At 37.8% G+C, this 25804-nt stretch overlaps 3 protein-coding genes across 6 annotated transcripts in view; 2 read left to right on the top strand and 1 right to left on the bottom strand.

Annotated features, from left to right (window-relative positions):
• Window positions 1-4413, bottom strand: part of LOC132842587 (uncharacterized) — a 51997-nt gene extending 47584 nt beyond the window's left edge. For 2 of the 4 annotated variants that reach the window (XM_060865329.1, XM_060865327.1), the window contains exons 1-3: window positions 4256-4412; window positions 1955-2348; window positions 151-1789 (exon numbers count right to left, since the gene is read on the bottom strand). In XM_060865329.1, the coding sequence (XP_060721312.1) occupies window positions 151-1789; window positions 1955-2309 (1994 nt within the window). In that variant the 5' untranslated portion in view covers window positions 2310-2348; window positions 4256-4412. Of the gene's footprint in view, window positions 1-150; window positions 1790-1954; window positions 2349-4255 lie in introns of all 4 variants that reach the window. The other 2 variants (XM_060865326.1, XM_060865328.1) reach the window with 2 other exon arrangements.
• Window positions 4414-5443: 1030 nt separating this feature from the next.
• On the top strand, window positions 5444-13006 carry LOC132842586 (ectonucleotide pyrophosphatase/phosphodiesterase family member 7-like). The gene is made up of 7 exons (XM_060865325.1): window positions 5444-5730; window positions 6912-7039; window positions 10168-10313; window positions 10768-11400; window positions 11617-11851; window positions 12019-12151; window positions 12674-13006. Exons 1-7 carry the CDS (start codon window positions 5612-5614, stop codon window positions 12726-12728), a joined length of 1449 nt encoding a protein of 482 aa, XP_060721308.1. The 5' UTR covers window positions 5444-5611; the 3' UTR covers window positions 12729-13006.
• A 5114-nt stretch (window positions 13007-18120) lies between these two features.
• On the top strand, window positions 18121-24222 carry cbx2 (chromobox homolog 2 (Drosophila Pc class)). Its single transcript, XM_060864822.1, has 5 exons — window positions 18121-18275; window positions 18406-18449; window positions 20312-20377; window positions 22272-22341; window positions 22480-24222. Exons 1-5 carry the CDS (start codon window positions 18204-18206, stop codon window positions 23779-23781), a joined length of 1554 nt encoding a protein of 517 aa, XP_060720805.1. The 5' UTR covers window positions 18121-18203; the 3' UTR covers window positions 23782-24222.
• Window positions 24223-25804: the final 1582 nt, after the last annotated feature.

The raw sequence follows: 25804 nt of genomic DNA, 5'->3' as shown, positions 1-25804 counted from the left end.
TTACATTTCAGTGACTGTACTTTTATAATCCTGCTTTAGTCAATTGAATATATTGAGGTAATATAAATTTATGCACAACCACATAATATCACATTCAAAATATCTGTATTGTTACACCCAAAAAAAGCATATAATATGAATATATAATACCTTAGATAATGTGAATGTTTGAGAATTATCTTCAGTCCTGAGAGGGACACAGCACTGTTCTCCAAATCAAGATGAACCTGTGTGTTTGTGGATTGGTTGGTTACATAGGACACAGCACAGCATGTGTAAGGGTCAAGATGTTCATCACTCAAATCTAGATGATAGTTTATTCTCTCTAGAAATGAGCAGCAGTGCGTTTTAGGTGACTGAAATTCATACAGACACTGACATATGAAGGCAGTGTTTTCATCATCTGGTTGTTCTCCAATGAAAGTGTTTAAGACCTTCTCAAAAAACACATCAATATTGTCCTTGATCTTGTTCAATGGAAAGAGACACTTCAGATGATCAGTGATGGTTTGTGATTGAAGCCCACAGAGAAAAGGAATTATATGTTTCATGTGTTCACTGTCTTCATTCTGACACAGATGGAGAACCTCATCAAGTATTTCTGATTGTTCTAGAAGCCAGAGAGCAGAAAAGAATTCCTGCGTTGTGTTGTGAGAAAATGTACAAAATGTCTTGGCACATGCTGGTGACACAACAGAGACAGTCTTCAGGAAAGCACCAGAAATGCCTCTCTCATCATAATCAAACTCCAGGTTGATAGTTTTTAACTTGGTGGCATTGAAAGCACTCTCTGCTAAAGACAGGACCATGTCTCTGCAGTGTTTAATGTGTCCATCTAAATCCAGCAATTTCTTATTTCCGTGTCTCTGTAGACAGTGACGAAATATTCGTACATACAGCTCAGTAGCTGTGAAGTGTTTCTGTGCTTCTTCAGAAGTGTAGTATGAAATACAGGCTGCCACCATAAAAGCATGCATAGGGACGTGGCAGAGACTGAAGAGTGCTGGATTGTTTATCACAATGTCTACCAACTCTGGTTCATTATCTGTCATCTTCCTAAAAAAATCATAAATTGACTCTTCACTGAAACCTTGAACATAAACTTTACATGTTGTCCAGTCAGAGAACTCATACTCTACTTCAGGCCTGCATGTTACCACTATCTTTGCTTCAGGCAGAAGTTCATGTTCCATGATCTCCAGCAAAAACCTGTTCTCCTGAAAATCTCTGATTCCATCAAAAACAATAGTCACACTGTCAGAATATTCTTGTAGATACTGCAGGATTTCTTCAGCATTTTCTTTAAGCTGTGGATTTAACATTAAATATGTGTTCAGTAGAAGATTTTCTAAGCTCTCTGTAGTTGAGATGTTTGACAGTGTGTTTTCATCAAAGTAAAACATGAAGTCAAGGTTTCTGTCACTTCTCTCTGCCCAGTGATGTAACATTTGTTGAACAACTGTCGTCTTCCCATTTCCAGGTTTTCCTACTATTAGGATACTTTTCTCACTGCTATTCAGTAAATCTTCAGGGGATTTTCTCTGTGTGTCCTTTGGTATGTAGGACTTCATCTTTTTTGAACGGGACTTTTTACATTTCTTGCTCTTCAGTGTGATTTTGTTACTGGGTTTATTATTTTCTGTCTCTGTGTCCAACACCAGAGGAATAAAAGTGAAGTTTTGTTGTAGTCTCCCTCCATAGAACTGCAGACTCTGTCTCCACCTTTGTAAAATAATTTCGTTTGTTTTTGTCTTCAAATAATTTAGCAGCTGATGACATGAGACAGGTCCTAAAATTACAGACAGAATAAAAACATTAATAATGGGAATAACAAGCTTTATTTTAATTGCAAAAGTAATCTTTACCACAATATGTAAGATATTTCTTGTATCATGTATTTTGTGCATAGAGTCAATTTCTAACTTATTCCTGTGCACATATCAGGCAGTCTTACCTTTAATGTAGTCATCTTCATCCTCATCTCTAAAGGAGAACAAGGAGATCCATGTATGTAAATCAAGAGTTTGACTAGTAGAATCTGCTTTTGGCAAGACCAATTTCCTCTCACGATCCAGTATTCTGAGAAAGTTATAGCAGGCCTTCTCGCCCTTGTTTAAGACCCAGTCCAATATCCTCCTGGTTTTGTTGTACTTTTCTGGTTCTGCCTCAATTTCACTGACTTCATTGATATTGAAAACATTCTGTTGGTGAAGTTTTTCAACAATAACAGGAAGGTTTTGTAGACGTCCAACCAGTTTTTCACGAGCATTTCTGACATATTCTTTCGCAGACTCATTTGATGAAGCCATGATGTGGTCACTTTTTCAGCCTCATGAAAACATCCATCACTGAAATGACAAGAATATTATATATATATATATCTGACAACACACGCAAATACATATGATCAGTTTTCACAATTTAACATTAACAAAAGCAAGCCATGCATATGATATAAACTTGTCCCTTAACATGTAGATAGTCAACACCTAAAATAATTTAGAAATGTGTCTTATGTTGGGGATTTGTTTTATTAATTGCAAAAGTGAAAGAAAAACACAACCAATGCAATAAACTGAATTTTAAATTTTCACAAGTTAAAGACTTTGCATGTTTAATTAATTAAGTAAGTTATATTCCTATTTGTGATGTATAAAAATTGTTCATAACTCTGTTTTAACCTGAAATGTGGTATTTGTGAAAATCCTGTAAACTCTGAGACTTTTATATCCAACTCCTGTGTGTGTAAATTTAATAACTATATTATATTATACAATATTATATTGATTTATAATTAGATTTTTTGTCTTTGCACATGCTGTCTCACATTTCAGTTGATTCAGTTTGTTTTGCACAATACTTTACATTATCTCATGTAACTGCTGCTATAACACTGTGTTTATTCCAGTATTTCTGCACATGTAATATTGTTAAACATACAGTATTTACACTGGCACTGTTTCTGTTTATTGTCTTTTGTGTAATGTCTTGTATTGTTTGTTTGCTAGGACTAACTTACTAAGTCTTTATCCCTGTCTTTGTGTTATGTAGCACCCTGATCCTGTAGAAACGTTGTCTCATGTCACTGTGTACTGTAACTGCTATATATGGTTGAAATGACAATAAAAGCTTTTTGACTTGACTTGATTGACTTCAAATCATATAAGCTACATGATTTTTTAATATCCAGTATAGATAGATGGTAGCAATATAATTCTGAAATAAATAACATTAATTACTTCAGGGAGGAAACCATGTAAATTAGAGACCGAATATATATTCAACACATTTTCTTTCTTGGCCATTAGAAGGCGCTGTAAAATGCGGTCGATTGTGACTGACGTCACTTCCTATTACAAACACAGCACATCGTATAAAGTATTCAAATCCCAAACACTGACAGGTTTCTGTGCTACGGAAATACAGATGCAAAAAGGAACCGCGATTTCACATGGAATTTTGGCTCCATAGGCGATGTTGTTGACGTGAAATAACAAATAGAGTAACTGAGATTTCTATTTCTATGTGACATTGGGACAGAACACAAGATATGAGAATTACAATTCCATGTTAACTTTAAATGTTACGTTATATTTGAATATGATGCGTCAAAATCCATTTGTCTCTCTAAGTCACATTTCTGTCTTGTGCACTGGGCCCCAATGTGTGAAAAATACAATACATAGGTGCATTTAATGCCACTGAAAATAAAATAACTTGTGTTTGTACTTGTCACTAATCACTTATATATTCAGCATTGATACTGAATTCAGTGTATTTTGAGTGTATTTTCAGTGTATTGATGAGTTCAGCTTCTTAAACAGCTCCGACATTGATCTGTGACATTAATAACATTTCACAAGCTTTAACATGCTTTACATCTCATCAACGTTTTATAGGCTTAAAAATAAGCATTTCCGCCTGTAAACGAAAACGAAAGTAAAACTCGAATTTATTCAATGAACCACAAAAGAACAAATAAATGTAATAAATAAATAAACAAAATAAATAACTAGATAACGACTGGGTTTGAGGAATTAAGTAAAAAGAAGTTCGTTTTATAGTTATTTTATAATGAAAAACTTGTGGAAATCTTTCCTGGATATATTGGCAAAAAAAAAAAAAAAAACGAAAATATAAGCCGTCAGTATTCATTACTAAACACACGGAGTTTACAGTATAACACCTGCACACTTTGTTCAGCTTAGTTCAGCTATTTCAGATAAATCTATACATTAAAATGTTAAGACTGTACCTTCTAGAAATCCGGAAACACTGGTGAAGGCGAGGTTCCTGTGACTGTATGTGTCGTGTGTGTTCACCATTGTGGTGAAACAGGTTTGAGTAAATGTCATGGATGTGTAAATGCAATTTAACTCTAGCTACATGTCTAACAATAAAGCTGGAAAATAATGTCAGGGTCTTTGTTTCATATCTCCATAAATTATTCCTGTAGATTGTATGTGGCATTAATCTACTTAACTAAGATAAATCAAGGTTAAGACATATAAATCTACATAGGAAAAAAATCATGTCTCATGTGATAAGTTCTTCACAAAAATTATCATGAGTCAGCAGGGGGCGCCATTGACATAATGCAATAATGAGACATTCGCAATCTTACACACACACACAAAAAAGGTTTTATATGTAAGGTAGAGATACTCAAACACTTTGGATGTAATTGTGCTGGAGTTTAGGAATTTTGTCACAAGGCATCACTGGAGAAAACTTTTAAGTCTACCTTAATGGATATTCAGTTGTAGTTCTTGGGGAATCATTAAAGGTTCTGTCTATCAAAGGGTTCCATATCATTCTTGAGGATTTCTTCCATCCCTCCATACTGGGAGATAAATACTTATTTATTTCATGACACACAGCCACAAAAACACGTACCAGAAAAACTTCAGCATAACCTTTTTTAAATCCTAGACATTTCTCTGGAACTGTCCGTAAGGCCAAAGTGAAGAGATAAATTGAAATTTTGGCCTTGATCAGGAATGAAGAAACAGCTTAATAACCGAGACAGAGTGGGTGACCGTTACTTTAGTGTTTACCTGTTTTTGTATTGATTATATTGGTTTATAACATAATCCGACTAAATTCTAGATTCTGACTGGGGTGACAGGTTGATCAATAGCACAGCTACAATTCACAGGTTTATATGAATGAATTTGTTCTGTGTTACTGTTTCTATTGTAACATTTCATACAAAAACAGACAAAAAGACTAAAAAAATATTCATATGGTTTTCTCTAAGGAGTTTATAGTTTATAGTTTACACCCACCCTAAAAGTGTGTCATTCCTTTTACTGCTTATAATTCTAAACAGGGTTAGGGGTCTGGTAAACCTTTCTCTCTTTTAACATTCACAATGATGGCCAAAGTTTGCTCTTATCTTAACCGATATATATCGGTTAAGATAAGAGCAAACTTTGGCCATCATTGTGAATGTTAAAAGAGAGAAAGGTTTACCAGACGTGACAATAGGAAACACACTGAGAAGGTGATCAGGATTTCATGAGGGAAAATCTAAACGACTAAACTTAAAAGTTAAGATCATCCCTAAGCTGGATTACAGTTGATCTCGATAAAAGAAGACTGAAGAATCATGTGGAATTTGTGTGTGTGTCTTTGTGTGTTTGCAAGCTCCCTGCAAGCCAAGCCTCTTGGTAATAATAGCTGCTTAGGTCACAGCAAGGTGCTGCTGGTTTCTTTTGATGGCTTCAGGTGAGACAATGTCTGGACATTTATATTTTATATAAATATGTGTAACATTATTTTATAAATTTCCTATTAGTAAAATGTATTTGTTTTACCAAATTAGCATATATACAGTAAAAACCATAATTATATTATATACCCCAAACATTCTGACTTGAAAATAACAAATGTGCTAGAGCTTTTTAAATATGTACAGTATAAATCTAGCTCTCTGTTACCAATAGCATTTTTAGACATGTAAAGTGCATAACCTTTATAAAAAATGTACAGATTTATTACGTCACACAAGTAAATGTTTGAAAGAAAACTTATTTACTTCGTTCTTTGGTCTAATGATTAACGTTTACATCAAAATCATGACTCAGTACCTAATCAGAATGTTAATAATCTCCTATAATTTATATTCATTTTTCCAAACTGAAAAACATGTGTGCGTATGCTATGTCAGCCATAACCACAGTGAGATATACAAGGCAGTGAACAGTCAATTATCAAACTTGATGTGTTAGAAGCAGAAAAAAGCTTAAGGGACTGAGTGACTGGGACATGGTTCAAATTGTGATGGTCAGACGACTGGGACTGAGCAGCTCCAAACGCTCTTGTCAGACATTCCCTATATGCATTGGTTAGTGCCTGCCGAAGGTGGTCCAAGGAAATGCAACCGGTAAACTGGTAACAGGGTGATGGTGTTAAATAAAACGTTCTTATGAGTGTCTGGGTGTACATGCGTTGCTTACCCGGGGAAGAGACGGAACCAGGATGCACTATGGGATGAAGAACAGATGGCAGACACACTGTGATGCTCTCCGTAATATTTTGATGGAAAACCTTGGGTTCTAGTATTCATGTCCGTGTTAGTTGAGCTTTTTGATCTATTTTAATGTTTTAATGACAAATACCACAGCACTCCCTTAGAGAACTTTAGAAGACCATACACACAAAGAGAGAGTGTGAGCGAGAGGGATGGAGGGGAGAGAGAGACAGACAGACAGACACAGAGAGAGATATTCTAACTTACATGGCTTTGGATTTTTTTTTGTTCTGAACGCACAAACCTGCCACTGTGTACACGTGCATGTCAGAAGTATTTTAGATCTTAATTAAATAGGTAAGTTAATAAATAAATATTACTTCTACTGCTGCTAGTATGTAAGTATTTACCGGTGTAAATATTGCTGCAATTTCAGGTGGGATTATGACAGGACTGTGGTTACGCCTCACCTTGACCAAATGGCTGAAGATGGGGTCAAAGCCCCTTACGTAACTCCAGCCTTCGTTACCATGACCAGTCCTACTCACTTCACAATACTTACAGGTAACAACACACAACCATAAGTGCATTTTAATGGGATCATTAAAGGATCTGTGTGTCCTTCACTATCTCATGACCTCCTGATAATTTAAACCATATACATGCAACCTCTAAGCAATAAAAGTGCTTTCATATTATCAAGACAGTTATCCTATCAGGCAACATCTAAAACTTTACGTTTGTACCATAAAGATGCTGTCATAAAGACAGTACTGTTGCTCATTCTTAATCTATACCTGGATCTCTGTAAAGCTTTCTGCAAGGCTGGGTCTAATGTTAACAGAAACAAATAACATTTAATTGCATTGCTGAGAATAATCCACCACCTAAATAACATCCACTTATAAACAGTCTATAAAGTCGCACATAGCACCAGATGTTATATGTACAAAGATGATACCCATTAAAATTCCCAGAGGATACACCACTCTTTAATTTGTTCAAATTGTTTTAATCATGTTTAATTTCTGGATCCTGATTGGTAAGAAGGTGTTGATTAACTTGAACACCTCTGAGAGTCGGTGTAGCTGATCTCACAAGTTTATATTAATACAATTTATATTAAGCCATTTTTTTATTTTTTAAGCTTGCCTTTAAACAAAGACTGGTCAGTGATAGCACATTACTTAGATGGGAGGGTATTCCAAAGTTTAGGACATGGTGAAAGAACAATCACCCAGTTGTTTACACCTCGACCGAGGGAACTCTAGAAAGTTTTGGTCAGCAGAATGTAAATCTCTACTTTGTTGGTAAAAACATACACCATCACATAGGTAAGAAGGTGTCAGGCCTGTAATTGCACTACAAACATCATAGCCAGTGGAGGGAATCCAGGATTGGTGTGATGTGATCATGTTTGCAAGTCAGCATACAAGCTGCAGCATTTTGCACAAGTTGCAGATGATGCAGACAAGCTTGATTGACTCCAACATAAAGAGTTTTGCAATAATCTAGCTGTGAGCTAATAAAAGCATGAATGGCTTTCTTTTTTGACCTTCGCAAGTAGGTGAAGATGGAAAAATCCTGCCTTGTCAACAGAATCAATGTGTGTCTGAAAGTTTAGTCTGTTGTCTAAAGTCACCCCTAAATTTTTGACTGCTTGGTTAAAAAGAGGGGCCGAGAAAATCATGACCAGCAACAACAAAACTGGGAAGGTTGGAGGTGACAAACAATATATTTTTTAGATGGAATGAAACATTGTGCTTTGAAATAATCAACCCTAGTGGCAGCGTGTACAGAGAAAATGGAACAGGGCACAAAAGGAAACCCTGTGGTACACCAGTGGTCAAAGGGGCTGGGGAGGAAGTCCTTATTTGTTAAAAATGACCTAAACTATTGCAGTACCTGACCTTGAAGTCCAACTTGTTGTGCCAGACGCGTCAGGAGAATTGATTGGTCAACAATATCAATTGCTGCAGCGAGATCCAACATTACAAGCAGTACAGGATTTTTTTAAAACAAGGGACAAGAGAATGTCATTCTGTACCTTCAGGAGAGCAGATTCAGTGCTATGATGTGTTCTAAAGATGGATTGGAATTTCATTAGAATATTATTTCTTTCCAAAACAGAGTGCAATTGGATAAAAACAACCTTTTCTAAAATCTTAGATAAAAAAAGATAACAGACACTGGTCTAAAGTTAGACAATACTGCAGGAACAGGATTGGGTTTCTTAGGAAGAGGCCTGACCCTGAACTAAGGCAGCTGTTAATAAAAGAGATAAGACAAATGCTCACTGTGTTAAAAACCTGTTTCCTGCTGGACCGCCTCAGAGAGGACAGATAGGGACAGTGGCTCAAACATATTAAATGTAGACAAGGGCATAGAAAAAGAGCATATATCCTGACAATTAGAAGTAATGTTAATGTTCTGCCTAACAGATGCCACCTTGTGAACAAAATGATTTTCTCAATCATCGCAAGTTGACCTTAATTCATGTTTCAGGACATTGCAAGATGGATTTGTAACACTGAATTATATTAAATAACACCTTAGGATGATTACAGCTGATGGAAATTACATTTGACAAGTACATACATTCAGCTTCTTTAAGGGCATTTTGACAGTCTGAAAGACTATCACGCAGTATACCCAATAATACATGTAGCTTGTTCTTCTTCCACCTGTGCTCGGCTTGTCTGCAGCGCTGCCTGAGAGCACGAGTAGTATCATTAAGCCAAGGGTCAGGTCTGGCTCTCATAGTTTTGTCCTTGAAAGGTGCAATGGAGTCCAAAATCTCTGAGCAGGTGGAGTAGAGGGCAGAGATGAAATCCTTTGGGCACAGGGGATAAACTAGCCTGTCCTGAATGTGAAAACTAGTGCTCATGAATGGAGCACCAAACTCTCCAGCTGTGGTGGAAGTAATGGTATAGTGGCAGCAGGCTGGAGTAGGGGATTTCATAGTAGATTGTGGAGCAGCAAATAAAAAAATAACAGTGAAGTGGTTCAAAATGCAAATGTCCATTATTTCTAAAATGGGTACTGGAAGTCCTTGTGAAATTATAACGTCAAGTGTGTGGCCATGCTGATGTGTGCAGTCATTTACTGATTGTGTCAGATCAAAGAAGTTCAAAAGACTTTGAAACTCATTTAGCAGTTATCATTGATTCAGAAAGTAACTCTGAAGATTCACTTGTATACATCCCCGTGCCTGGATCCTCAACAGACAAACAGACAAACAAGATACTGTATGTAGAAAGGCAGAGACACTAGAAAAAGTGGCAGTGTTGTTGAATGTCCACTGTTAATACAATCAGGCGAGTTGTTCATAGCACAGATTGGTTGAGTTGGTCACTAGCACAGCTAACACATCGCAAAAGATGAACAAAATAAACACAGCAATTAATAAAAAGCATGATAGAGTAGGATGGCGGTGGTGCCACAGTGGTGCCATCTTGACAACTTAAACCAGGGGTGTTGAATGACTAAGCTTGCTGCTCTAAAATCGTGTTATAAAAGAAAAAACTGTGTTTTAAAAGAAAAAACACTTGGGGATGTGCTATTATAGGAAAATAATCATCTTCAGGGCAGTATCAGTAACTCCTCACAACACCTCTTAATTGTTTGACTGTATCACCACAGTGTAAAGTGTCTCTTATCAGTCTCTTATCTTACCCTAAACTAATCTGCAGGTAAATATATTGAAAATCATGGTGTGATACACAACATGTGGTTCAACACCAGCACGTCGGAGAAGAAGCCATACTACCAAACTCAGTTTGTGAACGAGTGGTGGGATAATGGCAGCCTGCCCATCTGGATCACTGCTCAAAGACAGGTACAAAAACACAAACCTGGATCTTGTTATACAGTTTTGATTTTTTTTTAATGTTTATGGCAACTTTCTACTCACACGATAATACAAAAAAAACACTTGCATGGTCAAATGGACTTTTTGTGGACTGTTATATAACAAAAATATTTAACTGGCCTACATTGTACAGCAAAGATAAGAAATATCTTATCTATTATCTGTTTGGAGAACGGCAATATGACACACAGCAGATTGTGCCGGCATGATTACCCTTTAGATTTAGAGACATTATAATTGTTGCTGGCCTGAGGTAATAAGTCAAAGGGCCTGGATTTCTAAATACAAAGACATTACTACAACCAAGAGATACAGTCTTTTAGTATTAATACGCAATTAAGTGCCCTGGATGATTATATTCACATTATATTCACATTTTGTGCTGCATCCTGACGTGTTTCTATTTCTCCCCAACATTCAGGGTCTCCGGGCCGGCTCACTTCACTTCCCTGGCACGGCTTCAACGTATGATGGTGAAAAAGCACTAATGTCTGAAGTGGAGCCTCGCTTCTATAACTATAGCAATGAGACAGCGTGGCGCCAGAACATTGACAAGATCTTGGGTGACTGGTTTGGGGAAAAAGACCTGGACTTTGTCTCCTTGTATTTTGGAGAGCCAGACAGCACAGGCCACAAATATGGTCCAGACTCTGAGGAGGTAAAGGAGATGGTGAGACAGGTGGACCGAACTGTGGGCTATCTGAGAGACTCTGTTGACCGCAACGGCCTCACACAGTGCCTTAATATTATCATCACTGCAGACCATGGCATGACCACAGTGTTACGTAATGGTGCAGTGAATGAGATTGTACTTTCTAAGATCCCAGGATTCTCGTTTCAAGATCTAGACTTCACTCTGGTGGACTATGGGCCAAGTGGTTTGCTCCTCCCTAAAACTGGAAGGCTTGAAAAAGTGTACAATGCCCTGAAGGGTGCTCATCCTCACCTCCATGTCTACAAGAAAGAGGAAATGCCCCCCAGGCTGCACTTTGCCCAGAATAACCGCATACTGCCCATCATCCTATGGGCCGACTTGGGATATGTAATTAATGGAGTGAGTAACTTGACCATTTAACCAGTTAAAAGGAATTAAATACCAGTAATATTTTAGTGCTAATGAATGAAGTATTCTGATTGGATAGAGTTCTTTTTTATTACAGCAGCTTTGACAAGTGTGCAGCTGTAAATTACTGAGATAGAGGTAAATTTGGTTGGCTGTGAAAAAGACAAATGCTTCAAAAAAGATGCTCTTGTGAAACTTTACTTGCAGTTATTACCAGTGCAGTTCAATAAAGGAGAACATGGCTTTGACAATGACTATATGGACATGAAGCCATTCTTCCGTGCAGTGGGACCTGCCTTCCGGAAGAACTTTACGGTGGAGCCATTTGAGACAGTACACATATATTCACTGATGTGCCACCTGCTGGGCATCACACCCGAACCCAATGACGGACACCTGAACGCAACGCGTGCCATGCTGGTCTCCTCTGTGCAACCAGAGGGTTAGCAAATTATCAAAATCCTAATGTCATCAAGCGTGGAAAAATCCATCCATTATAACTTACTAATATTTAGAATTAACATATAAACTTACAATATAAAATTACAATTGAAATGGCATGTAAAACGTCACCACTCTCTCACACTTTTCCCCTCCATCACTGTGCAGGTTCTACAGAAAAAACCTCATCTGTTATATCCGGAGCGTTCATTGGGCTTGGTGCTGTGGCAGGTTTGCTGCTGATCATGTTTGTTGTGGTGGTGACCTACAGTGTCCTTAACCGAAGGGGGGAAAAACAGAGGTATGTGGAAAATAAAATGCACTTAAAAAAATTAGAACGATAAATTAGTATAATTACATTATGCACGGTTAATTAAATACATTAATTTAATTAAGAGAAATCATTTAAAAAATATTTAATCAACATTTAATTGAATCAATGTGTCCAATAATTAATATAAATAATTAACCCTTTTTACCAGTACACTCAACCTATTGGCCTTTTTCAATCAGTACACACAAATGAATCATTTTATCCCTTCAAGTCTGATATTAAAATTTGTCAGGACTTGATTCGTCACCAGAAATACTTAGGGCTTTAAGAATGTGTAGCTTTTCATGAGGGTCTGTTTTCATATGAGCTTCATATTAACCAACACTCTGTGCCATGAGAAAGACATTCAGTGTTCAACACTGGAACAAAACAGGTGGAAATTCTGAGTTTGGCCTCTGGTAAAAAGGAGATAATGTATTTAAACCAGCATTATGATGATTTAACTAAGCACGTATTTGCCATAAAAAAATTGTTTTTCTTCTTTCTTAGAGCTGGTAGTTTTGAAAATGCTGAAGGTGAAGACACTAAACAAACATCATTTTAGACAGCTGTTGCATCCGTTCCTTTCTTTGCCCGGGCCATTAGGCAGGAAATTATAAATATCAGTCTATGTATTAAAACATCTATAAAAACTACACACTTATTGTGTATATTATTTAAATAATACAAAGTTTTAAAATAATTATTTATTTAAAACTGTAATTGTCAAAGTTCCCTTACTGACCAATATGTTTTTAAATGTTCATATAAAGCTAAATATAGATGTTTAAACACTTTCTATATCAACATTCATGTCAATAGTTTTTAAATATCCGAAGAATTGCAATTTCAATGTATATTATGTTTTTGTTATTTGAGGATCCATTTGAATCTTTGTGGAATATGTGAAATAAAAAGAATTTTCTAATTTTACTTGAGTGTTTATATCTCTTCAGTAATGGATATCAAGTAAGGTGTGTACACAAAAATATATATTTGACGATATACAATACAAATGGCTTTACTATCTGGAGATCATGAATTCAAATCCTCATGATGCCCATCATTCATGACCAGAAGCCTGAAGAGTTTATTTGGTGAGTCTGTCATGTTCATTCATTCATTCATTCATTCATCTTCTACCGCTTATCCGAACTACCTCGGGTCACTGTGCCTATCTCAGGCGTCATCGGGCATCAAGGCAGGATACACCCTGGACGGAGTGCCAACCCATCACAGGGCACACACACTCTCATTCACTCACACAATCACACACTAGGGACAATTTTTCCAGAGATGCCAATCAACCTACCATGCATGTCTTTGGACCAGGGGAGGAACCCGGAGTACCCGGAGGAGCACGGAGCACGGGGAGAACATGCAAACTCCACACACACAAGGTGGAGGCGGGAATCGAACCCCGACCCTGGAGGTGTGAGGCGAACCTGCTAACCACTAAGCCACCGTGCAACCAGTCTGTCATGTTATGATATTTAAATAAGATTTTATTTATTTAGTGGTCGCATGTCTTAGGCTTTGGTTTGTTGATCAGAAGGTTGGGGTTCAAGCCCCCGTATCTCTAAGCTGCCACCATTGTGTCTTTACCCTCTATGCTCCAGAGGCTGTATCATGGCTGACCCTGTGCCCAACTTCCTAAGCTGGGATATTTGAAGAAAAGTATTTCACTGTGCAGTAATGTGTAAGTGAAAAAATGAGTAAGTTTTATTTTTAAAATCACAACACAGAAAAACTGAAAACTTTTTTTATTTAAAACTGAATGGCAAATAATAATAAAATCAACAGTAAAAAAAGAAAGAAAAAAAAAAATAATAATAATAATAATAATAATAAAAAGATTAGGCGATTTTAGCGCATCATTACCAGTAAAACTCCTTTCATAGTATATATTTTTGCTCCTTTTGTAGTCTAAACAACATCATAACTCTGACAAAAAACAGATGGCTTTCTTCTAAATACTGATCTTAACTTTCACAATACTTACAAATATGTTGGCATTGGGCAGACGCTCTAATCCAGAGCAACTTACATTTATCTCATTTACACAACTGAGCGGTTGGGGTTTAATGCCTTCCTGTCTCTTTCCCTCTCAGATCCTTTAACACAAAGATGTGATTTACGCAACACACAAATACAAAAAAACACATCTGGTACATTGCACTTCCACAGAAACTATTCAGGTTTACTGACAGATGGGCATCTATGATAAAAAAACATCCGGTATTAAAACAAATACCGTCTAGATAAACAGCAGAAAACTAGTTCTTCTTATTAGTGCATCGTATTAAATTATGCTTATTATATCACCCTTGGTTTATTTATTTGCGTTCAAATTTAGTATAGAGGTGTAAACATCACAGATTTGAATATCGATGCATTGGTTAATAAAAAAAAATCCAAATTTAACAAAAAGGATGTATTAATAAGCAAATGTATGTTAGTGGTTTTAAACAAACAAGTAAATCAGAGTATACTATGTTAGTACTCCTAAGTGGGGTGTAATGAAACTTCCTGCTATCCTTTTTGCCTTTTTCCTTCTGTGTGGCTCGGTCTTGAGATCAGAGGTGACGTTTCCCTTCAGTCACTTCATTCTGGCAGAAGAACAGGTTTCTTTTGGAGAAAGAGAACATCCATAGATACGGACAGAACTTATTCCCACATCACCAAGCTGAACTGATAGATTAGCTGCATTCGACAGCGTAATTAACAAGACTCAAGATACAGTGTATTTATTATACCAAAATGTGGAATTAATGAACAAAAATGAACAAACTGTACTGTCTTGTAAACAGCAAAAAATAAATATATAAAAACTGCATATACGACTCTCCAAACAGTTAATAAGCACAGTGTTATAATGTGCAGTAGTGTTATATATAATACAGATTAACACGAGTCCAGCAAGTCTGGTAAGAACATATAAGGTCTCAAATCTGAAAATCCTAACTTTATGTAACTGCAGTAATAAGGATAAAATTGTTATTTATTCGTATTAAACATTACCGTCCTGTCAAAAAGCTCGGCTTAGCATCGACTAGATACGAATGAACGCAGCTTTTCTTCATTAGACCTTTCAGAAATTGCACAACAAATTCAATAAAGAGCTTATTTTCTGTTTTTGGTAAGAAATATTTCTGTGTTAAATGGTGGAAATGTTCATTCTGGTGACCAAAAAAAAAAAAAAACTCACAACGAGTAAAGCAGGAGTGATGGCGCCGGTGTACCTCAGAGAACATGAGCACGCATCTTGTGTAACTAACAAGTTGAGCGTCATCTAGCATTATGCTAGTGCTAATATGTTCACTAAAAAATAGAAAGTAATAATTAAAAAGATGAAACTGTGATTTAAAGCCAACAAATTGTCATGAATCTGTTAAACGCACCACAGATGCAAATCGAAAATGCAGGCTGTGCTAAAGTACACTAAATTTTCAGTAGTGTTAGCTAGCTTTTTGTAGCATTAGCTAGAAGGCTATCTTTTTATTAGCATTAGCTATAAGGCTAACTTTTCATTAGAATTAGCTAGAAGGCTAACTTTTATTAGCATTACCTAGAAGTCTAACTTTTTATTAGCATTAGCTAGAAAGCAAACTTTTTATTAGCATTAGTTAGAAAGCTAACTTTTTAGTAGCGTTAGCTAGAAGGCTAACTTTTTAGTAGCCTTAGCTATAAGGCTAACTTTTTATTAGCATTAGCTAGAAAGCAAACTTTTTATTAGCATTAGTTAGAAAGCTAACTTTTTAGTAGCGACTTTTTAGTAGCGTTAGCTAGAAGGCTAACTTTTTAGTAGCCTTAGCTAGAAGGCTAACTTTTTAGTAGCGTTAGCTAGAAGGCTAACTTTTTAGTAGCGTTAGCTAGAAGGCTGACTTTTTAGTAGCGTTAGCTAGAAGGCTAACTTTTTTGTAGCGTTAGCTAGAAGGCTGACTTTTTAGTAGCATTAGCTAGAAGGCTAACTTTTTTGTAGCGTTAGCTAGAAGGCTAACTTTTTAGTAGCCTTAGTTAGAAGGCTAACATTTTAGTAGCGTTAGCTAGAAGGCTAACTTTTTAGTAGCGTTAGTTAGAAGGCTGACTTTTTAGTAGCGTTAGCTAGAAGGCTAACTTTTTTATAGCGTTAGCTAGAAGGCTAACTTTTTAGCGTGAATTTTGTGTCAAATTAAAAAACGTCCAGAGGAAAAAGTAAACCTTGCATTGTATGTTTACTCTGAAGTGTTACATTTTACTCCAAAAAGTAGACTTAATCTTAGAGCTAAGTGGCTATGTTAGCTTGTTAGCAGTCATGTTCACTTGTGTAAATAGAAATCTTTTTAATGTTTAAAATTTGATCAAACTACAGAACAGATTTTAACAGTAAAGATAAGCTGAGGGGAAAAACACAATCAACCTTAGTAAAGTAGACTAGTGTTGATTTGGTCTCCTGCTGATCTCCTCAGGTGAGTCTGTGAGAGAACGAACTAAGATGGCGGGAAAAGACGTTCACTTGTTTTCCCTGTGGGAGAAGGGCAACTCTCACTCAGCTCCTCACGTGTCACGTCACATATTTATCTTTAATAGTTATTTTATTTATTTATTTTTAATATTATCTTTACATAAAAGAAAAAAGTAGACATTTCAAGTTCATTTGAAATCTTCTCACTCTCCAGTAAAAATAAAGAAGATAATAACAAACATTATACTAGCCCACCTGAGCCTACCTGAGCCCACCTGAGCCTACCTGAGCCCACCTGAGCCCACCTGAGCCCACCTGAGCCTACCTGAGCCCACCTGAGCCTACCTGAGCCCACCTGAGCCTACCTGAGCCCACCTGAGCCTACCTGAGCCCACCTGAGCCCACCTGAGCCTACCTGAGCCCACCTGAGCCTACCTGAGCCTACCTGAGCCCACCTGAGCCCACCTGAGCCTACCTGAGCCCACCTGAGCCTACCTGAGGTCACCTGAGCCCACCTGATCCCACCTGAGGCCACCTGTTAGACATCATAAGACTGACCAATTTTTAATTGGTGTTCTGGCATGTGGTTTGATATCAAACCTGACTGAAAGTTAATCATTTTTTTTAATCATGTATGCTGATTACAATGATATACATCATATCAAGTGAAGCCACAGCACTGCTGAGGTGCCACTGTTGGGCCCTTAACCATCTCTGCTCCATGATCTTCGCATCATAACTAACCCTCTGCCTGCTAAAAAGTTCCAATACCAGTACCAATTGGAAGGTTGTAAATTTGAAGCCCAGGTCCACTAGGCTGCCACTGCTGGGCCCCTGAGTAAGGCCCTTAATCCTCCATTGTTTAGTTGTATAAAATGTGAGTTACTCTGGATAAGGGTGTCTGCTAAATGTAGAATTTTGGTGTTCTTGGTCTGTGACCTTGTTAGGATGTATTCAGTGATAGAGACTATAAGTGCTGCGAGTGATCAACTCCCTTTCAGTTACATTATTATACTTGCTCTGTGTAATGATCAGTATACTGGGAACACTGGGCGTTAGGTGGAAATACACCCTGAATGTGATCACAGCCCATCATAGGGTGTAATTGGTGCACGTGTTCATTAACCCCATGTGCTTTCCTCTGGGGTCTCCAGTTTCTTCCTCTCATACAGTAACAATCTTCACACTGACTGAACCCAAGCCCAGGAAAATAACTGGTTCATTTGAATATAATTAACATTGATATTGATGTGTATTAATGAGTCTAACATCTTTAATCCTGGCCGGTGAACCTCAGTAATGAATTTGGATTTGTTGACAAACGTTTTGATTCCAGCTTTTTAATTATTGCACCTAATTATGTAATGAAGTCCTCCAAAAGGAACCAGGATGTGGAGAGCAGGACTATGACGTCATCGCCGACGGTGGCCGCGTAGGGCCAAAACCTTTTTCAGGGTATTTTGATGAGTTTTTCACCTTGTCTTTCCTCTTCCCTCCCCCTCGTGGTTCCTTGTGTTTCAGTGGAGGAGGAGGAGGAGGAGAAAGAGGAGGAGGAGGAGGAGAAAGAGGAGGAGGAAAGCTGCTGCTGTAGCAGACATGGAGGAGTTAAGCGCTGTAGGAGAGCAGGTTTTCGATGCCGAGTGTATTCTCAGTAAAAGACTGCGAAAGGTGACATTACACTGGAATTTCTTTATAATCTAATGTATATGCGCCTTTGTGCGTTGGTGTGTGTTGTTGCATTGTGTGACCTCGTGTTGCATTGTGTGTGTGTGTGTGTGTGTGTGTGTGTTTTGCACAGGGAAAGTTGGAGTATCTGGTGAAGTGGAGAGGTTGGTCGTCTAAGTAAGTCCCAGTAGAAACAATAAAACCAACATGTCGCAACAGTGCAACAGTTAATGTAACGGCGCATGGAATAATCTGTAATAATCTGTAATAATCTGTAATAATCCGGGATTAGTAGCACATTAGTTTGTTTCTCGTTACTGTTTCAGCTCTTTTTTTGTGCGGTTTATTTTACACGGAGATCCTTTGCACTGTTACACAAGCTTTCTGTGTGTGTGTTTGTGTTTCTCTGTAGCGTTGTGTTTAATCACCGCCTGTTTAATGTTTATATCCGTTTGTCCGTCCGTCTGTCTGTCCGTCCGTCTGTCCGTCCCACAGAGCTGTAAATATTCACTCTTTTCTTAACAGTGAGAGCAAATATTTTAACATCCGCCGTTTCTTGGTTTTTCTTTTGTTTTCAACCGTTTTTGGCTTTGTGCCGTCTTTCATAAGCAACTGCAGCTGCCCTCACACACACACACACACACACACACACACACACGCGCGCGCGTTTCCCTTTTTACACCATACACTCTTTGTTGTTTCTCTTTTTTTTACTGAAGACTTTATTTTGTCAATAATAATAATAATAGCATGTTGCTAAAGTTCTGTACAGAGAAAAACAAACATCTAATATAAACTTGCAAAATGTATATATCTGTTCTCTTACTACTTATTATGGAATTATACTGTATGTATGTATGTATATATATATATATATATATTTTTTTTTTTTAACGTACAAAGGAAAAAGGTAAAAAATGTTTAAATATAAATAAATAAATAAATGAAATACTAGTTTATTTACAAAAACAATAAAAGGTAAACTAAAAACAGACAGTGATGAAGAATCAGCAAAATGAAACTGTAATATAAATTAAATAATATAAAATTTAATACAAATAAAACTAAAGGACTGTTTGTTTCTTGTCTATTTACATGTTTCTCTTTTTGTCTGTTGTTTTTGTCTAATCTCAGTTTCCTTTAGCAGTTATAGTTTTAATTACTTTTTCTGTTAGTCTTCTCTCTCTCTCTCTCTCTCTCTCTCTCTCTATTGTCACTCTTTAATCCTATGGCACTGTGTATCTTATCTGTCAATCACACTCAGTTTTTTCCCCACTGCTCCATCTGCTTCCACTTGCTTGGTGGCTATTGATTATTTTAATCACCTGCTTTTAACATGTGTGTGTCCTCCTTTGTGCTGCTCCAGAGCTCATTTCTCTCTTTCCCTCTTTTGCACAAATCTGTTACGCTGTAATTTAAAAGTAAGCAACAGTGGCTTTGGTTACAGAAAACTCTCCTCGATGTTTAAACATGTTTTATTGGCGAAGGGATGAAGAGTCTGATTATTAACTACGTTATTTATGTGGCTCATAAAAAATATAATGACTTTTTTCTTTACCAGACTCTGTACAGATCGACCTCGGGTTAAGATTTGTGGACTATCCACGATGTTCAGATCTCAAACAGTTCCTTGTTTTCCATGTTGTGTAGTCTTGACGTGTTTTGCTATACTTTTGTGAAAATGTGTCTCTTGCATGATCAGCAACCTGGAGAAAAGGATATAGATCCCAATTTATCTTCTTATTTGTTTCCAGCTGAAACTGTTTTGTTCTAATCCATAACACAACAAACTTTATTTTTGTGGCGCCATTTAATATTTTATTTACTTCTTTCTTTCTTTCTTTCTTTCTTTCTTTCTTTCTTTCTCTCTTAGTCTCTTTATCTCTGTGACAGTATGTTGGCTGTTTAAGATCTTGATAAACTCTGCTTTTGTGTTTTAAACCCCGGCGTTATGGCGTGGCGTTTGCGTGTACTCTCACTGGATTGGGTGTGCAGATGGAACTGACTAACAGCTCTAATTTGTGTTTTTGTGTTTTCAGGCACAATAGCTGGGAGCCTCAGGAGAACCTGCTGGACCCGCGACTGCTGGCTGCATTTAATAAGAGGTGAGGGGGGGGTCGGGGCTCGTGGAAGAAAACGCTCCTCCTGCTTTGAATGTAAACAATACGGACTGAAACGCTCCAGTGGGCGTGAGTTCAGCACCGTTTGTAGTCTTTCACCTCTGCTGACATGCAGATAGGGCTTTAGTGGTGCCAATGGGGCTCGTTTACAGAGACGTTACACACCCCAGACGCAAACTGTTGCTTTATTTCTTTTTATTTAATCTCAAAATTGATCATGAAAAAGACAAAATAGCAGCAGGTGAATTCTGTAGAAATCCCAGTGCCATAGAGCAGCAGTGAGCAGTGTGGCATGAGGAAACATTATTACTCGATTAAATGATTACATCAGCTGTAATAACAGTGATAAGAGTAAAGCACTCGTGCATTTTAAACATGTGCCTGATAGCCAGATAAAGAGTAATGTGATTAAATCCTAATACACAGCATATAAAAATCTGTAATGAGTGTTATATTAACCAGCCACAAGTAAACATTTGGAACTATCGTAAAATATTTAAGGGAGATTTAATCCTGAGCTTCACCCATTTTTTTTTACAAGTCCACTGCTAACACCTTCATCATAAAACCAGCAAAAATCCCTTCAAAAGGTTTCTTTATGTTTCCTGACTGTAGTAATGACTGCAGTGAGAGTTTTCACTTCTCTTTTCATGGGACACAAGATGTTGTGATCCGATTAGTCAGTAATGTAAGTGGAGCCGCTATGGGGTGTTTGAGGAGCAGTAAAAGTTATGAATACGTGGAGATCGTTAACGTGCACAAAAACCCTGCATTAAAAAGCCTTAACTTCATGTTTTATTATAACTCATAAAATAGACGATGGAACAAAATGGCACTTCTGGTCAATTTTGCTGAATTTTAATCTCAAAGTTATTAACTTGCTTAAAATTTGACTAAGACACAGAGGATAAAAACGCTCGTATTGTGGTTATAAGACAGAAGAATAGAGAAAAGCAAGTCTGTCTAATTTAACGTTCCTGCAGTGAGGCCTCAGTAAGGGAGGAAGTGTGGAGGCGATGGTTTTAACTCAGAAAGAAAAACAGGAACTAGATTTCTCAACCCAGGTTTGTGGCACAATGAAGATGGGGCTTTTTTTATTTTAGACTTGGATCCACTCTTGTGACGAACAGGTGGTTAAACACATACTGATCTGAGCTCAGAGGTTTGCAAACAAGAAAATGCATCATTTTGTTTTTTAGCCTCTGCAAATTTAGAGGGAATTTAATTCGGAGGGAAATTTTAGAGCGGAAAAATTAAAACCTCCACATGTGTAAATCCGAGGAGGAAGAAAGTTGTGTAAAGTGTATAGGGCTGAAACAGGCCTTAGTTCACTGGTGATAATATGGTGATGAAAGATGTTAAACAAAACTTTATCAAGTGTCTGAAAAGAAAAGAAGAAAAATCTCATGACTGAAAATCTCAAATACCAAATAAATGGTTAAATAACTATATAAAACTCGAGTATTTTTTATTTATTTATTTATTTATTTTAATGATGTTTTCCTCTTGTTTTGTCTTCTAAATCTTCATAGCTTAGAATTTCTGCAGCCCTACAGTTCTAATGTTTTCTACAACTCAAACACACGGCATATTTAGTTCATTTTCTGCATTTAAGTTAACATTAGAACTCGGGTCCCTCGTTACAGCAGCAGCGCTCAGCCACAAGTAGCACTAAATGCTAAACAGTACAGTAAAAAAAAAGCTTTTATACGTTAGATCCGCCTGTCCGGAACATTTAAATAAATATTAATGCTTGTGGTTTTCTTAATTAGTTCGACCTCAATTACTTCGTGGTATCCAGAAGGTTCTCACCAGCAGTTTTATTTCATTGACTATTCTGTGGTGGCATTTCTGACTTTTGCTGTTTCGTTACGTCCAGGGAGCAGGAAAGAGAGCTACTGATTCGGAAACGAGGGAAACGACCACGTGGAAGACCTCGGAAAATCATGGTGAGGACCTCATATCAGATTCTAATGCGTGTGTCCCTGGTCTTCAGTGTGCCAGAAAAATTCTTATATTTTTCCCAAATAATAGATGACTTTATCCACCAGTAAGTGATTTCATTTCACCTTTTGTCTCTTCAACAGGATCCCGTTCAGCCAGCCTTAAAGTCAAGCAGCTCCTCGTCATCTTCATCTTCTTCTGATTCATCATCATCTTCATCCTCCTCGTCTTCTTCGTCGGAGGAGGAGGAGGATGATGATGATGACCAGGATGTCAGCAACAGAAAGGCAAAGCCAAGCCCACGAGTGCGGGAGCTGCACCCTGTCCCGCAGAAGAAGGCTCAGATCGTGCTGGCCAAACCAGATCCTCCAAAGAAAAAGAAGCGAGGCAGGAAACCTCTTGCTCCAGAGCTGAGGGCCTTGAAGCAGAATCAGGCTAAAAATCCACGCAAAATTCTGAAGCCACCTCTAAAAGATTCTCTCTCAGATCTGCATAGCAGCATCAAGAAACCCCTGATGCCAGCCAGTTTCACCTACACAGGCCTGAATCGAGCTGCCAACAGGGAGACGATGGTCATGCAGAACCGAGGAGCTTTTAGTGCCAATGAATCGCCAAAGAACACGCTGGGATCTGCCCAGTCCCAAGGAAAACCTGTGACGGATTTTAAGCTCTCAGTCTCAGACATGGGTAATGCCGGTAGTCTGGATTTAAAAAACTCATCTTCTAAGTCTCCAGGTGTGGCTTCTCTCAGTTTGCACAGTTCAAAACTTACCACCAGTACCAATGGACAGGCAGCAGGTGGAGCTCCTAATTGGACAAAAAAGCAGGAAACCCCAGTTCTGCAGCGACCAGTGAACATGAAACCTTCTGCTTCCTCTCTCTCCTCAGTGAAAAGCCCCAGTACTCAGGTCTCCAGCTTGTCTAGTGTCAACAAAAAACAGCTCTGTGTCAGTTCTTCTCCAAAAGATGTCTCTAACCTTAGGGGTCCTGGGACCATAGTGAAAAAAGCTCCAGTGCAGGAAAAAAGCGCTCCGGCCGAAGGAGGGATTTTGGGTCGACCAGGACCCCGGGATTTCAGCATACCACAGGGGGTAGAAAAAGTGAAAATGGAGGATCCGTTAGAGAGATTGGGGAAAACACCTCTGGGAAGACAGAGGAAGGTCCCGACATTTGCTGGCACAAAAGATGGCGGCAAAACCACAAAGCCGCTAAGCGAGATGAGCACGGGTGAGGAGGGGAGCAGCTCGGATTCGGAGCAGGACTCGCCGTTCACTGGGGAAAGCCAGGAATTGTCATTGGAAGTGCAGTCAGAATGCAAGGACTGGAGGCCAACACGAAGCCTCATTGAACATGTCTTCGTTACTGATGTCACTGCTAATCTGGTCACTGTAACTGTTAAAGAATCGCCGACTAGCGTGGGTTTCTTTAGCATCCGGAATTACTGAGAGCGTCGGACAACAGATTCTTTATGTACCTATTGATATTGGGTATCGTAGAAAAGTGTTGTAGACCCACAAAGTTACACACACACAAAGTCTGTTCTGGAAGCTTCTTCTTTGTGGAAGAACAAGAGGATAACTGAGAAAGGCAACAATCTGAAGGACTGACGAAAGAATGGTAACCATTTGGTGCTTAATAACTGCTCAGTTTTCTACATAACCTCAGATTCAGGTATTTAGCCCCCTGGTTTTTTTTTTTTTTTTTTTTTTTTTTTTTTCTCCATTTCATTAAACCATCAGTGTCTTATAGTAAGACTGGATTTTCTGGGAACTGCTGGAAGCCTAGAAGAACAAAACCTGAGACATGACCTTTACACAAGGAGTGAACCATTTGGTGCTTGGAGATCAAACGAAGTCTGACGATTTGTCCATGTCAGTGGAGTATGGGAGCCATATCTGGGGAGGGGTGGGGAGGGGAGGGGGTGTGTGTCTGATTTATTCTTATTTTTTATTGTTATGGTGGAGGGTTTTTGTTTTTTTAATTCACCCCTGACCCATACAGCGTATTGAGGTTATAAAATACACTCTTAATGTTCTTAGAGTTTCGGCTGCTCGACTTTACATCTGGTGTTAGAAGGTTGAGGAACAAGAAGCCCTAATAAATATAAAAAGATTAGATATCTTAAGATATTTGATAAAAGCCTAATATTTAAAAAGCTGGATTATGTTCATCATATGATGTTCTGTGGAGGTTTGTGAAGTTTATTTTAAAGATAAATTGATCCTCAGCTCCAAAATGTTTAACAACCATCTGATCCGAGCGACACCAGAGTCCAGCGTTCATAATGGAATATATGATACTCAGGCAGGGAAAAGGGATTTACATGCCATGTTCAGGAAATAGGGGAAAAAGTGTTCCTGCTATTCTGTTCTTAAACAGTGTTTATGGAAGTGTAAAATCTACAGCAGGAAGAAAATGCATCATAATGCATCGTTGTTGTTTATTTTTATCTGAACTCTTTTTTTATTTTTTTATAAATTGTTCCGTTTTAGAGATAACGAACCCTTTGCCTTATTATACACAGCAGCGTAGAACACGTGGCCTTCTCTCTGATAGAACACAATATTTCTGTCCTAATTTATTTCTTACTGTCTTTATCTTTTAGATGATGTGCAAAAAGTTTGTTTTGTAAAAAAAAAAAAAAGAAAAAAAAAATGACTAGCAGCTCATTTTAAGTCTGAAAATTTGAATTAAACTTTTAATGAGTGAGTTTAAATGAGGATGTCAAACATTCATCTGTTGACTTTTGTGAAAGGTATCACCACCAGCACACACATATACACACACACACACAAAATCACTGTAAAGCACATTGTGGTGTTTGTTTAAATTGGTATGTATTCATTTCAGAATCCATGCTCTCCAGGATCCCACATCAGTAACTCCAACATGTTTGTGTGATTTTGTATTAAATAATACAGCACATGGTGATTGTAGAACTTTACTTATTTGTAATACGATGAACTCGTCCTCTATAGATATCTACTCTAGTTGTGTGTCTATAAATCCTGGGCTAAATGACCCATTTTCATTGCAGTTCGTTATATTACACCAGTTATATTCTGGTTGTTCAAAAAAAAAAAAAAACAGTTCAACACAAATTGTGGCGATATAACTATATGGCTAAAAGTATGTGCACCCCTGGCAATCACACACACACACACGTGGTTCCCCCACAAAGTCTGAAGCACACAGTTGTACAGAATGTCTCTGTGTGTGTGTAGATTTATAATTACACTGGCACTAAGAGTCCAAACCCTGCTCCATCATTATAATGTCCCTGTGCACAAAGCAGCTCCATGAAGACATGGTGTGGAGGTGAAGGTTGGAGTAAAGAACTCGAGTGTCCTGCACTGAGCCCTGACTGACTCAACACCACTGAACACCTTTAGGATGAATGGAACTGGAGTCTCCTTAACATCGGAACATCTGCGAGTCTGATCTCACTGATGCTCTTGTAGTTGAATG

Source organism: Tachysurus vachellii, chromosome 3 (assembly GCF_030014155.1).
Source record: "Tachysurus vachellii isolate PV-2020 chromosome 3, HZAU_Pvac_v1, whole genome shotgun sequence".
In the NCBI taxonomy this organism is placed as follows: Eukaryota; Metazoa; Chordata; class Actinopteri; order Siluriformes; family Bagridae; genus Tachysurus; species Tachysurus vachellii.
The sequence above is the reverse complement of the archived record's forward strand: the minus strand, read 5'-3'. Positions and strand labels throughout refer to the sequence as shown.

Excerpts from the sequence above, each read along its gene's own strand:
- LOC132842586 (XM_060865325.1), top strand. The coding sequence starts at position 5,612 with ATGTGGAATTTGTGTGTGTGTCTTTGTGTGTTTGCAAGCTCCCTGCAA. Across the intron at positions 7,040-10,167 it reads TCACTTCACAATACTTACAG|GTAAATATATTGAAAATCAT; the intron begins GTAACAACACAC and ends ACTAATCTGCAG. Across the intron at positions 11,852-12,018 it reads CTCCTCTGTGCAACCAGAGG|GTTCTACAGAAAAAACCTCA; the intron begins GTTAGCAAATTA and ends ATCACTGTGCAG.
- cbx2 (XM_060864822.1), top strand. The coding sequence starts at position 18,204 with ATGGAGGAGTTAAGCGCTGTAGGAGAGCAGGTTTTCGATGCCGAGTGT. Across the intron at positions 18,276-18,405 it reads TCAGTAAAAGACTGCGAAAG|GGAAAGTTGGAGTATCTGGT; the intron begins GTGACATTACAC and ends TGTTTTGCACAG. Across the intron at positions 20,378-22,271 it reads CTGGCTGCATTTAATAAGAG|GGAGCAGGAAAGAGAGCTAC; the intron begins GTGAGGGGGGGG and ends CGTTACGTCCAG.